The sequence below is a fragment of the Anguilla rostrata genome, chromosome 7 (assembly GCF_018555375.3).
Source record: "Anguilla rostrata isolate EN2019 chromosome 7, ASM1855537v3, whole genome shotgun sequence".
In the NCBI taxonomy this organism is placed as follows: Eukaryota; Metazoa; Chordata; class Actinopteri; order Anguilliformes; family Anguillidae; genus Anguilla; species Anguilla rostrata.
Genome location: NC_057939.1, coordinates 14158432 through 14174016, shown reverse-complemented (window position 1 = coordinate 14174016; position 15585 = coordinate 14158432). Strand labels below are relative to the sequence as shown.

General features: G+C 43.9%; 1 protein-coding gene across 5 annotated transcripts in view; it reads right to left on the bottom strand.

The window, feature by feature from the left end:
* LOC135259089 (copine-8) overlaps positions 1–15585 on the bottom strand; it is a 77334-nt gene that overhangs the window by 12384 nt on the left and 49365 nt on the right. The window contains exons 9-16 of one of the 5 annotated variants that reach the window (XR_010331194.1): positions 15357–15461; positions 12807–12848; positions 11484–11559; positions 10108–10161; positions 9224–9291; positions 9099–9160; positions 1119–1165; positions 475–501 (exon numbers count right to left, since the gene is read on the bottom strand). Coding sequence is in view for 3 of the 5 variants with exons in the window: in XM_064342995.1 (XP_064199065.1) it covers positions 320–501; positions 1119–1165; positions 9099–9160; positions 10108–10161; positions 11484–11559; positions 12807–12848; positions 15357–15461 (568 nt within the window). In the remaining 2 variants the exon portion in view is untranslated. Of the gene's footprint in view, positions 1–319; positions 502–1118; positions 1166–5706; positions 6167–9098; positions 9161–9223; positions 9292–10107; positions 10162–11483; positions 11560–12806; positions 12849–15356; positions 15462–15585 lie in introns of those variants that run through there. The other 4 variants (XM_064342995.1, XR_010331195.1, XM_064342996.1 and 1 more) reach the window with 4 other exon arrangements.

Below are 15585 nucleotides of genomic sequence, written 5' to 3'. Positions count from 1 at the left end.
CCAAATGTGGACGTAATTGTTAATATCGCCCAAATTAAAAATTAAAACATTAATCTTCAGTCTCCACATTCCCTTCTGCCATCAGGCTATTTATAATTTGTTGTTGCTTGTGCTAGTTTCAAACTTGTTTGACTCACTTCTCTTCAGTTTAAGCAGAAGTGTCTGTGGTCTTTTCACAGCTTTCACACATACACCCCCCGCCCCCTCCACCTCCCCCAAGGAGAATCTGAGCAGATGTTAGACCCTATGCCTCAGGCCCAACATCTGGAGTGGTGTGCGGGAGGTGCAGCGGCTGGCCCAGAGGCAAGGGGGCGCTCACCAAGGCGAACTCGTGGGAGACCCTGCCATCGGGGGGCAGCTTGGCACCGAAGCCCAGCGCGGGGAACATCTTGTCGCTGTCGTAGTCCTGGATGATGTCGCCCACGGCTTTGAGCGCCATGGCGTAGGCGTTGAGCTGGTATGGGCTCATGTAGTGGAGAGATGTGGGCTGAGCCGGGTTACCTGCATAAGGTGGACAGAACCAGAAATCAGAACCCGTGGCCACAGTGAACAGCGTTTCAATCTAAAGTCTAAATGGGTCTGGACTGAACCTGGCTTTTTACTGCAGTGAGGCATCAGGCGTCACAAGCTCTTACATGACCAGTATGCTGGACAGATATTCATGACATTAAGACCACGATGAGACTAAATGTAGGGCCTGTCTGTGAATATACATAATTCAAGTTTTTTTCTCCATTTCAATATTTGCATTTCTCTGCTGTTTCATACATGCTTTACCACTCTATATTTTCTTTATATGTGTAAAAAATAAGATTTAAGGTAAGGATCAGAGTCCATGTTTTTAATTTCATGAAATTGCAATGTATGGGTTCATAATAAGGTTGCATGATGATGGGGCACTGCATTTATTTAATACCTCCCATAATTCATAAATCTGGACATACTTTTGGTAAAAGCAGTGGAAAAACTCTACGATTACTAAGATTCTTCTATCTTTGTAATAAATATTGCTATTGTGGCTTTCATCTCATGGTTTCCATTGACTGATAACGGACGCTATTCACTATCTGCAGAAATGCTCCAAGGGTATTCATCATGAAAGTAACCATAGCGCTTACCATTAGAGGCCGTGAAATCAATTGCCACTGTGAAATTGATCTGCGTTCTGGAAAACAAAAGCAAATGATAAATTCACTTCATTATGCATTTTGTCATCTTACAGCTTCCATACTGCTTCCCTGTAGAAAGTAATTCAATAAATAAATTACACACATAAAATCACACAAAATTCTGGAAATATCCGGTTTCTAAGATAACATCAGTGAATCCAAACCACAAAGCTTCTGAAACTGTATTTTCAATGGTCTGTATCCTTTTTTATACAGAATGTATTTATTCTGTTGAGTCCCACTGGGATAGGAGGAACTCCTGTTGCTTTTTCGTGGACCCTGTAATTGTTTCTTGCAGCTATTTTGGCCTCTTTTTATTTGTACTTCGGTGGGGCAGTTCCAGCAGTAATGCTTAATGACGTTTCTTTTCCATTTCAGATTCCTACATCAATCTACATCTATCAACATGACATTACACCACTGGGTGCTGAGGATTTATGACAGTATATATTTAAGACGTATGCAGAAATCTGAATAGCTTATTCGTACTGTTTACTTTGACAAATTAGTTTCACGGTTCCCTCCACACCCTTAATTTAAAACTTGAAAGCAAAGCACAAGCACCATACCAGAGAAAAAAATGGAAATGATGGAGTTGCTAAAAAATTATAATAGGATGTTTTGCCCTCATGCTGTTTGAACCAAATGAGAAATGGGGCTGGTAAAGGCCTGTAATATTTTTACAGTCAGGTACACCCACTTTTTAAATTATTGCTACATTCGCATACTCTGTTATGCTGCCAAGATAAATGAAATATTGAGCCACCTATTCAAATTAAAAGTTGGCAAACTCAGCACCTCTAACCCCACCTTCATTTGCTTGTAGAGAGTCCCTGTAAACAGAAGACCTAAAATTATTATTAATTATTATTATTATTATTATTATTATTATTATTATTATTATTATTAATAATAATAAAATAATTGACCAATCTTGTCCTATCTCCAAGCCAGTAGTGAGTTACTTTTCTATAATGTACTTTATTTAACTTTGCTTCCTTTGCAGCTACCCTTGCAGTGAAAATGAACAGGGCCTAGGGAAACAGGTGGTCCTGGTCACCAGACAACCATTACCAAATTGTTGAAAAGGGCAGTTATTTCATTAGCCACCCAAGTATGCACACAAACTAAGCCATGGTTAAAGATTTGAATGAACTGGCAGCTAAGCTAGCTCTCAAAGCAAATGTACCTAGTCGCAGTTGGGATGTTTCATTCAAGCAGCGATTCACAGCTTAAATCTATATCAGGATTATTCCCCTTTTTATTATCTTGCTAGTTCCGGAACACCTCAAGTTGGTAAAAAGAAAAAGCGAGCAGGCACTCTCTGTGAGAGATAGAGAGATGCATTCAAAACATCACAATACATATAATTGATGAGTTGATGATCCCCCCATTTTGCAATTTTGCATTTTCATTCCCTTGAAAATTCCCTTTTTCCTCTTTCATGATTCATAATGATATATGTAGACCTGTCTCCTGTAAGGAGAGCACAGACAAGCACTGATTCTCAGAGCAGGGAGGGCTATGCAGTTGATCTGCTATGCTGCCAATTGCCTTCAGTAGGCCAGTTACAAAAGCACAGCCTTGGGTCGCTTTAGAGAGAGACCCTGTGGAACACAACCACTGTTTGTTTAGGTTTCCCCAGCCCTCTGAACATCCCTAAAAGACTCTCCTCTCCTGTTATCTTTTGGTTTCTAGTTCCCGATATGTTCTGTTTTCTTTGTTCAGTGTTTCTGTTCTGTTAACATAAAGGGGGACCACTTTGGGACCCCCTAGCAGTGTACTGCCACAGCCAATAATGGCATCAATACCCAGCACCAATGCGTGCTGTAGTGGACAAGAGGAAATTGAGGCTTTCAGACCAGGCTGTACATCTGCCAAGTGCCAGTCTGCCACAGCCTGCCTATAATTCCCAGGTCTCCAGCTCTTCCTAGCCACTCCCAGTACCCTGCTCCATGGGTCTCCAGCACCTCGCCGCACAATCCTGAGGGCCCAACAGGGACCGCCTCACCATCTGTAACTACTGGCCTTCCTGGCCATGCCTCCTGCCACCACGAGTCTAGCAGGGCACTGCTGCCCCCGGCTAGCCCAGAGGCCCTGCCGGAGGCTGGCTCACGTCTGGCTGTCATCACTCACTGAATCACTCACCTGCATAAATAAGTCATTTACTACTCCTCTTATTGCTCATGTTCATGTATTGTCTTTATCTCAGGTCGAATCATTGCTTTTTTGTCTTATTAATATCACCACTATTAGATCATATCCTTTCTGTTCTAAACATCGTTTATGTGTACTTTGTCAGGGTTTGAGTTGTCTATTTTCATAACACAGTGACCAGCTGTAACACATCTGCCCCCCACCCCCCATGCCTCACACACATTTTGGGTGTCTCTTCTTCAATCACCACCCAGCATGGTGGCTTCGCCAGGGAACTGTGCCACACAGCCACGGTGTTATTTTCACTCTGCAGTTTACCAGTCGAGCTGCGCAGTCACTGTGTCGAAGAAGTGCGCGACACGGGTAGCTAGCACAGGAGGACTGCAGCGAACCGGAGTAGCTGCTCTAGTGTGAAGCGATAAGAAAAAGTCCTGTCCACTGAATCCCACCCCCTTCCTCTCCCTCGGATGCGCTTCAGTCCGTGGCATTGCTTCACTCTACGACTGGCACTGGAAGCAAAACAGAGCCTTTGGAGTGACACTCTCGACAGCCCGCGGTTTGTTTATGTCCCGGAGGTAGCATTATGATTCTGAAAAGAGCAATTATATGACTTGTGGCTTCGCTGTTACCTTTAATCAGTGTTCCTCTTAACTGCACACACTGCACACAGTGAATTATGCCACAGTAATGAAGCTTGCAGGTTTATCCTTAAGCAAGCACATTCCATGCTTCTCTGTTCCAAAGTTTGACCACAGGGATTAGAGTGAGTTATTCTTTTAATTCGGCACATAAAAATTTCCCGCTCAGCTACCCTAACTTCTGTGATCAGAATATTGCTTTTATCCATTCAAATTATTATGTCCACCCTTGTGCCGTATAAAAAATGAACCTTTTTTTTTTGGATATAGGTTTTCATTATTAGAAATAACATTGTTTTGTTGATAGAATAAAATAAGCTACAGTCAGCTACTGGAGCCAGTATTGATTGCTTGTGCCTACACAAGTGAGCCCACTCTTTCCCCATAGACCTGAACAAGGCAATGAGAATAGCAGCCAAGCAGCCACAAGCTTCCTCCACAGACCTTACCATGCAACTTAATTTGAAATCGAGACAAAATTTCCATTTATTCATGGAAGTCTTTAAGAAGAGGGACGGCATGGACACATCTAGAAGATGGGAGCTCGCGCATCACATTTTTCATAAAGCAAACCTCACATGGCCTGAGAGATACTGAAATGAATTTCTCAAACCAGTGGTAAAACCCTACATCATTAGAAGGGTAGGGCTTTCGGCTTCAGTTCGCTAGCTATACGTCGAGTTATTTTCTTTGCGAGATATCCTACTGTATAATTCATAAAGAAGATACGGCTCAATGCTCCATGTTTCTCAATGATAAGTGGAAGGATAGCACGTAATATTCTAAGAAAAGGGACCGGGGGAGATTTCACAGACGCGAGCGTTGAGGCGTTTCTTGTTCCGAGCTCTGTTGCCAAGACGCAGCGGGCACCGAAGGGACTGCTGAATTATGCCGGTGCTCTCACACATGCCAACAGACTACACATGTCTCTGAGCGCAAGGGAGCGCGAGCGAGAGCTGCAGTCACGTCATGCGGGAGAGAGCTTCTGGACACAGTGGTCATAATGTGCGGAAACATGCCGCTCTCCACAGCCGCGCCCAAATGATGAATGTTTTTCGTGAGAAGGACGACAGGAGTGAGACGTTCAGGTCGGCGGTGAGTATGTCCTGAGATATTGCACATAGCAGTCGTTGGGGTGTGCAAGCCTCGTTTGTTGCGGCAATATGTGCAAATTTGACTGAAATCTCCCCCTCACAAAGAACACATAACCCAGATTTACAGTCACATTTACAGAACACTCACATTAATAGACACACACACACACACAAACAAATGCACTCCCTGTCTATGATGAGGATAGGTTTTGGATGGATTTTAAAGTAGGCTAAATTATTTCTTGTTAGACAAAGAAGATATTTAAAAAGTAGATGTACTGTAGTTAAGGGTGGTAGTGATATTATATGCACAAGTCACTTATTTTTACGAGTCATCTTCTTGTGTTGAAATGCATTGAAATTCCCACAGCCTTCCTTATGAAAGAATCTGGGGATAGTCCAAAAAGTAGTAAAAGGTTTGAATCTAATAATTTACATTTCTCATCTGAAGCACAGCTGCAGCATTTGAAGGGGAAATACAGAATATGTGACACCCCATGTGACTCAACTGAGCCAGTCACAGAAGTGTGCATAAACAGCGACCCTTCTCTGCACCTTCAATAGCTACAACTTCTTTATCAGACACAATCGCGACACATTCATCTGCTGGCAAGTTTATCATCCTGTGGAGCATTTTCCTCTTCTCCAGAATGGCACAACCCTACAGCAACTTCCTGCCTGTGTCTCTAGAATACTAAATACGACACACACACAAGGGTCCATTTTCCCATAAGGGTTCCTTTCAACAGTATATGATTCTATTTGAATACTAGATCAGAATTCAGTACCCTATCCATAAATCATATGTCGTAATCTTGTTGAATTTAAGAACTGTTACACAAAATTGCAACTTAAACAATGTTTAATTTGCAGAGAACAGTCATGAATAGACACATGATCACAAGATATATAAAGAAAAACTATATCTAGCAGTGATTTTGAATGATCAGAGAGCTGGCAATACTCTCTCCACAGTAAACTCCACACAGAGGCAGCCAGGACACAAGTTTCCTTCTTTTCACACCTCCTTCTGTCCACACCTCCTTCTTTCCTCTTTTCTCCCTCTTGCTGTACCTCCTTCTGTCACGCTTCTTGTATAGCTGTCCAGCTATACATGAACAAAGCAGTCATTCCAATATATCTGCACTCTCATCATACAATACACACACACACACAAGCACACACAAAAACACGCGCTCTGTCTCATCTCATGTTCCATCACAGCCGGACAACTTGACCCCTGGCCCAATGTCACAGCTCTCTCAACTTCATCTATCCGTCCGTTTATTCTCGGTGCAGGAGAGAGATGGGAAATGCTGCCGTACGTGTAGGCAACTGATGACCAATTCAGGAGAGGATGAAAAGCTAAATAAAAAGACCAAGGCTGCCTGGAAGGGAGCCACGCACGCACCAGTAAAAACACAACGCTACATCTATTTCTACCAAAAATGGAAGTTAGCGCCCGGCCAATTGGCACTTTACGAGACGATAGTTTCCAACCGAAAACACAGTGGCCCCCGGTGTTATCTCCGCAGAGATGTGTGTGACAGCCTAATGAGAGGGAAAGATGGAAACACATGCTCAAAAACAGCTGTGCCCTGCAGAATCATTCGTTTCCCCCAGTCCGTGCCAAATGTAATTCAAGCTATCTTGCGAGTATTTCCCTCTCCTGTGTCACCTGGCTCCGTTGCTCGGGGTGGGCGGAGCAAACAGCCTCGCGGTGGCAAAGCCGCGGAGCCGGGTAGATAACAACCAACCTGAGCCGCAAGATTGTCAGTTGACCCCCACTGACGTGAGGGCTGCACCGAATTAAGCAAGGTCCTTTCCATGTTTATTAATGCCTGATATTCTGCAATCCTGTCAGCCCCAGGTGATGCCTATCAAACACGCTCCGGAATGTGTCCCTCCTTGGTTCGCGCCCCAAAGTGATACGAGTGTGGAATTGTCATTCACTTCTCATCTGCTCCAAGGAAAATTGGGTTTCTTCCTCTGCTGCTGTACATCGCTGGCCTTTCATGCCGAGGGCAGATTTTTCATTGCATTTCTGCATTCTACCAGGTTTTTAAAGCAAAACCATTCCATGATTATTGCTGGCATTTTCCACACTGTCCCTACATTGCCACTCCATACTATTATATATTCTTCTCTCTCAACATTCCTACAGATTTTCAAGGCATGGTTTAAGTCGTGTTTTGTCACTGAAAGTTTTCTTTTCTGTAGCTTGACTAATTTTCCACATAAAACATGCATATTGTACATAAAATATATACATGGTTATAGCGTTGCATTACATTAATAGGCGATAAAACAAGGAAAACACAAGAAAAAACTGAATATGGGTAGATTTCTCATGAGAATTAGATATGCACTCACTAAAACAAGAAAACATTGAAACTGTGAAACAGTACAAACGGATATATTGTGTACCACGGTTCTTTTCTATAATGTTTAGACACTGTTCTCACAAAGCTGTATTTTTTCACAAGTATCTTCCCATTGCCGCCATCTGGTAAGCTCATTAATTACCATCAACTGACAAAAGAGCAGTGTTCACACAGTGCGCCACTCATGGCGAACGATGCTCTCCTCTCAGATTATCTCTCCACTGCCCATCAAAGTGCCAATCAAAGCGGCGGCGAGGTGCTGAGAGATGGAGGGGCGTACGGTTCCGCCGCTGAGACCTGGAGGGGCCGCCCGCTACCCAGAGGCCTGCCTCCTCCTGAGGTGTGTGAGCGGGCTGGCCCTGATTTCAGGGAGGAGCATCCATATATCCATTATAGATAAAGACTATAATCAAAGATCAAAATCCATCCCCCAATGGCCTGAGGGTGGATGACTGAAAGGCGTATCAACATCAGCTAAACTCACTTGGTCAAACTGAATGTGTCTACCTGTGTAGTCCCTAAACATTTTGCTGAGACCGATCTAATGTTCTGCTAGTGGAGGGGGAGGGGAGAGTATCTATAAGAATACCATTAAAACAAACACAGTTCAGTTCTCTCGAGGGACGGTTCAGCCGATCCCCACCGATGCTAGGAAAGGCACAACTTCCTCCATGTATATTTGATGAGACCGACAAGGCGGTACAAGATTCGATCGCTCGCCGTGCTCATCAGCTCCGACGAAGGCTATTTGCGGGTCCTGGATTTCACGAGGGGTGGTTTTCACGAGTCATCGGCACCCCCCGCACAGCGGCTCCCTCCTTCAGAAAGGACCGCGGTGTTTTTAATAAAGCCCCGGCGAGCGTCGGATTTTTCCGGTTTTTATGAAAAGCCGTCAGAGCGTGGGCGAGCGGTCCGCCATGCGTGGCTGGGCCCAGCGTGAGGGCCCCTGAGGCCCGGGGATCGAAGTCCACCTCCAAACAGAGACGTTCATTCAGAACAGTAATTATCAGCTGTAACACGAGGGCTTTCCCAATATAGAACTAAGCCTAGGCCGGCCCCCCTGAGATCAGTTCCCGCCCACATCAGATTTATATTTTCCATGGTCTTTCAAAGACTTGTTAAGGGCAAGTTTTCCGTGTTTGTATTCATGGCTCTAACAGTGAATTTGCTCTTAATCTCCTGTGAAACCAGGGTACTTTAAATGGAAATGCTCAGGGGGGATTCTTCCACGGCCAAATTAGGCTATCATAAAATATTTTTTGTCTGAACATGCACCTTTGGACTCTCTTGGTGATGAACACCAGCCAGCATTGCCAGTTGGCACAGTAGTAGTGATTGCCAATGGGGTGGCTGGCAGTCGGTAGTTAGCAATATCAGTCCACAGACACTGCTAGACTTGGTAAACTACAACAATCTAGTGAACAGATGGACATACGTGACCTTCTTCAAAGGGTAAAAAGAATAAACGTTTATCGACAGGAAAATTTCTGTGACATCTGGAGGACAGAGGGAGGAATCACTGTTTTTCAAGGATTCTCAAAGGAATCTCAAAGGGAGCAGGAGTGGGTCAGGCTTATACACAAAACTGATCTGTAAGGCTCTGGAAGACAGTCAGGAAGGCGGTTTCAAAGAGCGGTAGCGAGTTACTCAACTCACCCGCCTTTGATGTAGTCCAGGAAGGTGACCTCGACGTCCACCAGGAAGGACAGCAGAGTCACCTGCAGAGGAAACGCATCATTAGGCGCCGCTCGCAGAAAACTAAACTTCACCTGTCGCCACACCTGTCTTCCACAGACCACCGCCGATTCCAGAGGGAGGATGGCAATAGCAACAGCACTTCACTCTGCAACTGTGAAGGAAACATTGCAAGAGTCATCCTAGTCATTTAATCAAAGTCATCCTAACAGCAATCAAGAAGGCACCCTCAACTCATCTGAAATCAAAACTCGTGATGGAGCAATTAAAATCAGTGAGGGAGCTCTTGATATTTATGAGTAAATCATATTCTTAATGAGTCACACAGTGGGTCTCTTACCCTCCAACAGCTCTATAGTGATACTTATCCTGATATGGAGCATTTAAAAGTTAGATGGTAAGGCTGTGTTATTTCCTAATTAAGGAGCAAGCTCTGTTGGAATCCAACCAACAACATATCTTAATTAAAACCAACATGCTCTCGGTTCTGTCAACGATTCATTGAGTTTAGCGAGCGTGACCAATTTTAGCTCCCATAATAATCACACCCACACACTTGCACAGACATACACATATGAACAAACATGTACACAATGATTTTAATGGCTCACAGGAGCAAAAGCTTACAGTAGATCTCACTAATTAAATAGTCAGCCCAAAATAGCTCACACCCCAGACTGGTGCAGCACAGAGAGCACAAATTATACATCTGTCATTTGTTTTGCTAAAACCTGACCAAACAATTACCACTATGGGGTAATTATTCCTCAGAGCTACAAGTACACTGAAAAGGCCTGACAGCCAACTGTCATCAGTCAACAATACAGCAGATGTAATTTTCCCACACACATATTTCCTACACATGCACATACACACATACGCATACAAATGCAAGCACACACACACACACACACACACACACACTTACTCAGCTGCTGCAGGTAGGTAGAGGAAAAGAACATCGACTCACCGTTCCAGAGTTCTGGTATTTTTTTTTCTTGCCCCTCTTCTTGGGATTGAGCACCTGTAAGAAGTACGTCAGCTTCATCACACTGTACACCACGCAGCCTATGTGCAGCCCATGTTAACTCTGAAACAACACTGTGCTGTGTCTGTTTAACCCTGAACAATACAGTATGCTGTGTTTGTTCAGCACTGATGAAATAACACCATATGTTGTGTCAATTTAGCACTGATTAAATGGAATTGTGTGCTCAGCCTGTAAGATTCTATAGCAACAAATCCATATGCAAAGCAGGTGTAACACTGGACAAAACAAACATGTCCTGTGTTTGTTTAATAGCAGGAAAATTATACTATGGATTGTGTCTGTTTAACCCTTGAAAAACAGAGAGCCATGCTGCTCTGGTGGCAAACACTGAACTGTAAATTAGAAGAAAACATCCAAATAAAACCTTTTTTTTTGAAAAGATATTTATTTAGTGTGTATAGGAGCTCGGAGTGCCCCTGTCCTATTAAAACTGTCATCCGTGGCTCTCCTCTTCCAGAATGAATGGCATGCAGAGATGCAGGCCATAAGGATGAATTTAAAGGGCAGTAAAAAGCCCCAGGGGTCAGCTGGAGCAGCTCATAGATCATTCACATCCCCCCAGAGACATGGTGTATGTGCTGAAGGGAGACACGTATGTGTGGGGGGGAGGGGGGGGGACGATAGCTTTGGACTGCAAGACTGCCGTTTTTGCACCAGGCATAACTAATCTCAAAGCCCAGTCAATTTCAACATATGGTAGCACATCTGGAGAGCTGAGAGAGTATGCATTTACAGGAACACACACACACATGCACACACACAGACACACACATACACACACACATGCAAGCATGCACACATAATCGCACCCACACACACACATACACACAGAGAAATGTACACAAGTACTGTATGCTCTCGCACACATACACACAATTACTCATAGGGGTGCTCATGTCTTGAGAAGGGTCTAAGCACTCTCCAAAGAAAAGCTATAAAATGGTTCTTAATTGTAACACAATTTCAGGGAGGAAAGAACATAAGTGGTGAGTTGTTTACAGCAGACTGTGTTTGCTTAATGAGAGATGGAAATTGTTGGCTGTCAGTAAAGTGTTGCTTGGACTTGAAAATCTATCATGATCTCTCATGTTGAGTTACTGGCAAATAGTAGAAATGTGGACATATGTTTATAAGTGGGTGCGGGTTTGTGTGTATTCGTGTAATTGGACATATGTTTATAAGTGGGTGCGGGTTTGTGTGTATTCGTGTAATTGGACATATGTTTTTGTGTGTGCATGGTCGATGTCATGCCGATGAGTGGCAGCGGGACGATGGGCTCTGATTGGCTCTCTCACCTCGTACACGTTAAACTGTGACTGGCCCCGGGATAGCTCTCTGTAGGTGGTGGTGAACTCGCCAATGAAGTCATGGCTACGGGGCACACAAGACACATTTTCTCACTAAAATGGCCTCACCCAGATGCATCATTGCCCAATACTGCATTTTAATTAATTTTATCCCCCTCTCTCCCCCCCCCCCCCCCGCCCCCACTCCAACTAATGCACATATACTTCAGCCGTGCTTCTGCCACTCTCCTCTCATTACATCACTTCCTTCTTACAGCAGTATAACCACCTGCACTTACCCATACCAACCATATAAATAAAACATATTTTCGCTATTACTCTAGTAAAATATATAAAGGAATGAGTATTTGAGAAAATACATAAAATATACAGAGCATAAAACGTATGAAAATATACAATGGGTAACTTTAAATTTTACTAAATGAAAACACACAATATCACCTTTTAATTTCACAAAATGTGTTAGAAGTCTTGGTAAATAAATTCTACATACAGAATGATGCATGGTAGCATACAGCATGTATATCAGTATTGTATTATTTATTGAATTTATAAGTGGCGTATTACATTAAGATCAATGAATGTCACATACACTTTGAAAATCGAATTATATTTATGCAATACACTAACAGAAATGATATGTTTTACCTCATTACAGCACTCTGCTGTTTTCTCAGCAGTTAGCGCTGTTTTCTTCAGCAGCAGCAATAATCACATCACCTCCATGTGAAAAACACCTCCATGTGACTGACTTTAGTGAATGGATGAAATGAAGGTGGTGTGTGTGTGTGGCAGCTTCTCTGTAGCTATTTCATGGCTGCCCACTTTCCAATTTTCTCCATTTTCAGGCCAGGTGTCACACTGCAAATGTCTTTATCGTTTAAGATAACTAGCGCAAGCTATCTCCGCTGGTTATGCTGAATGTAGCTAAAGATACAGTCAGCAGTGTGACTGCATATTAATAAAGACACCATCTGTGGCTATGATGAATATTAATAAAGATATCTGTCTAGTGTATAATTAGGGGACCTATCTAAGAGAAGGCATGGGAATTTATGAACAAGGGATTTACAGAAAGTGTGACTTCAATCAATCATCAAAAGATGAAATCAGAGCAATTTCCAAGAACTACTGATAATACAGTTTGTTTTAATAATAATCCAGTTATGTCAGGGCCAAACCTGCAGTGTATGTGAACTACGTAAAGCTCAAATTCTACCCAAGCATAAGAGCAGGACACCATTGCGTCTGAATTGAACACAACCCCTCAGTCTGAGGCAGGGAAGCCAGCAGAGGTGAGTGGCAGCTTACCTGCCGTCTCGGTCCCAGTCGTACACCTCAATCTTGATCGCCCTGCGTAGGAAAGAGAGAGGCCAGTGATGTAGAGCTTCAGTACCGACCGATCGACACAAACACCCGTCCCACACTCTCACAGAGAGCCTGTGCCGCCCGTGAACTCACTAATGAGGAAGCGGCGGATAGCTTTATTGAGCGGTTTCATTTCTGCTCCGTGGCAGGCTGTCACTGGCCTGATCAGCCTGGGTCTAACCAGCGCTGGGCCTTCATGCCTCAGGTACAGGCGAGGAAGAGGAGGAAGAGGCCGCCCGCCGCCGCCCTCGCGGAGCGGCGCAATCTCACAGCGGCTCGAGAGCGCGGCTCTCTAACAGAAGCACCATTCAGGTTCCCGGCAAGTGGCGGGCTCCTCAAGAGCCCGAGGAAAGAGCAGCTTTTCCCGCCCGGGTACCTGGCTGTGCCCTGCACTGAGGGAGCACAACAAAGAGCTCCCATTGCTCGAGGATAATTCACAGGCCCGATGCAATTCAGCCCGGAGGCAATTTCACAAACCGCAATTTAGCTCAGGAAAGAGTGGGAATAGAGCTGACGAGAGAGAAGCCAAGGCCAGGAGAGAAACCCTTTGCTTTTAATCAAAAGACCATTATTAAGATTAGACCGCAGTGTGTTTGAGCGTATTCCCGGGGAATTGGTTTCTGCATATTTCAGGAGATGTGTAATTAAGTGGCAACGTCACCTGCCGTGCTCTCCTGTAACGTCGGGGGGGAGAATTCCTTTCTTTAGAACAGTGGGCTTGTTTTCATGCAGATTCACTGATCTATGGCTTCAAAGCCAGCCAATATATTCAGCTCAGTGTGAGCATCTGGATTATCTGAAGAACAGTGAAGAATCTGCATAGAATCTTGAGTGATGTAAGGAAAGCAGGTACTGACTGACACTCCAATGCATTTTCCCTTTCTTACATAGACTCAAATAGTTATAAATACTGTGAGCATTGTGAATGTGGCACAATAAATAATGTTAAAAAAATCCTTTGAAACAAATCTGAACATGACCCTATCCAAATTCCCAAGAACAGATCAATGACCTTTCCTTTATCCTACCCCCGTCCCCCTCATTTATACAGTCCCTTTTTCTGGTGTCAGCTTTATAATCTCTTCCCTACTGTTCTCGTGATTCGATTTGACACAGTGCCTCCTCGTGAGAGAAATTCAGTCAGAGACCATGGGGAAAGGCTTCTGCACAGTGTAACGTGTCAAAATCCATATCTCCCATTGAAAAACAATGTCAGCGGAGCAGGGTCCAAAGGAAAAGACAGAGTCATGGCAGGGGGTTATTTTTGCCCCTCAGATCTGCCAGAGCTTTCCGGCAGAACGACCAAATCCCCACCTCATTTTCCTATCGCCACAGAAACAGGCGCGCTTCCCCCTCTGCGTGGAGTCTCCCGTGTCTCTGTTCCTCCTGTCTGAACACGCCCCGTCCTTATCTCCCATCCCAAACCCCCATAGACATCACAACACGCCGCTGTGTACACCCACAGTCACCACTAATCCCAGATAAGGTAATTGGTACCGAGAATGTGTTCTAACACAAATCAATGGGCTACTACAAAACAATTAGGCTTTTGTCCCTTATCTTGGAATTACAAGCTGGTTTACAGTCATGACAGACACTTTTAGTATTTACACAGTATTTACACACACACACACACACACACACATGAAAGGGCAATCAGAAGTGAGGATTATATGGCATTAACATAGGGCTAGATTCAATTAAACACACTTAACCAGTTTCAGGGCATGGGCAATTCAATCAAACCTGACTCATGTAGTATGTTTTGCATAAAATAAAACAAGTCTTAATGCTCTTTAAGACTGAAAAGGCCAAGAAAAAATAAGAGGTGTGGCCTGAACATTGTAGTGCCCTAGCTGGAGACAGAAGCTTTTTTAAAGAGCAAGTGAAATTACCCGTTGCAATGACTCTGTTTGCCTGTCTCCAACTTCAAAATCCTCACTGTTTTAATGCTATTAATAAAATATAATCAAAGAAAGAAGTTTTAAGTAATAAAGTAACTAGAGGAATATCATGATGCCCAATGCATGCAACATTTTAGACTTTATTGTGATATGGCGCTGGATTAATCCAGAGGGGTTGATTGAATTGCATAAGCTTGTACAAGTGCAACAAAAGGAAATTTCGAACCATGACATATACAGCCTCTGACACATCTCCATTCAACTGTCCGATAAACACCCATCTCCCTCCCTCAAAGTGAATTTCATTAAGTCCCCTTCTGCCAATCAATACCCATCACCTCTCGAGTGCATCGGTTTACGCCGATCTCTTCAAACTGTCAAATCCCTCAGCCCAGCTGTGGAAACGTTCACATTACTCAGCTCCCTGCTATGATCATGCAAGTCCTTCTGCTATTCTGCACCTTTCTGTACCTGATAAACGGCACTCCATCACCTGTCAAAGGCCCCAGCCCATCACCTGCCAAAATCCCTATACCATCACCTGTCAAAGTCCCCACCCCATCACCTGCCAAAGTCCCTATCCCATCACCTGTCATAGTCTCCATTGCAGAGAGCTCTCACTGGGATTTTGAAGGCCTGCCACACTGGGTTCAGTGTGTTTTTCACCACTTCTGTCTTGTGGCAAATTGTGAACCTGTCAGAGGTAAGGAGAAAAAAAATATATAGGTCTCACAATGCAGAAGACATGACCTTAACAGATACATTCACTCTACTGCAGAAGCTGAATTAGGGGTGCTGAGGGTGCAGCTGTGAAAAAG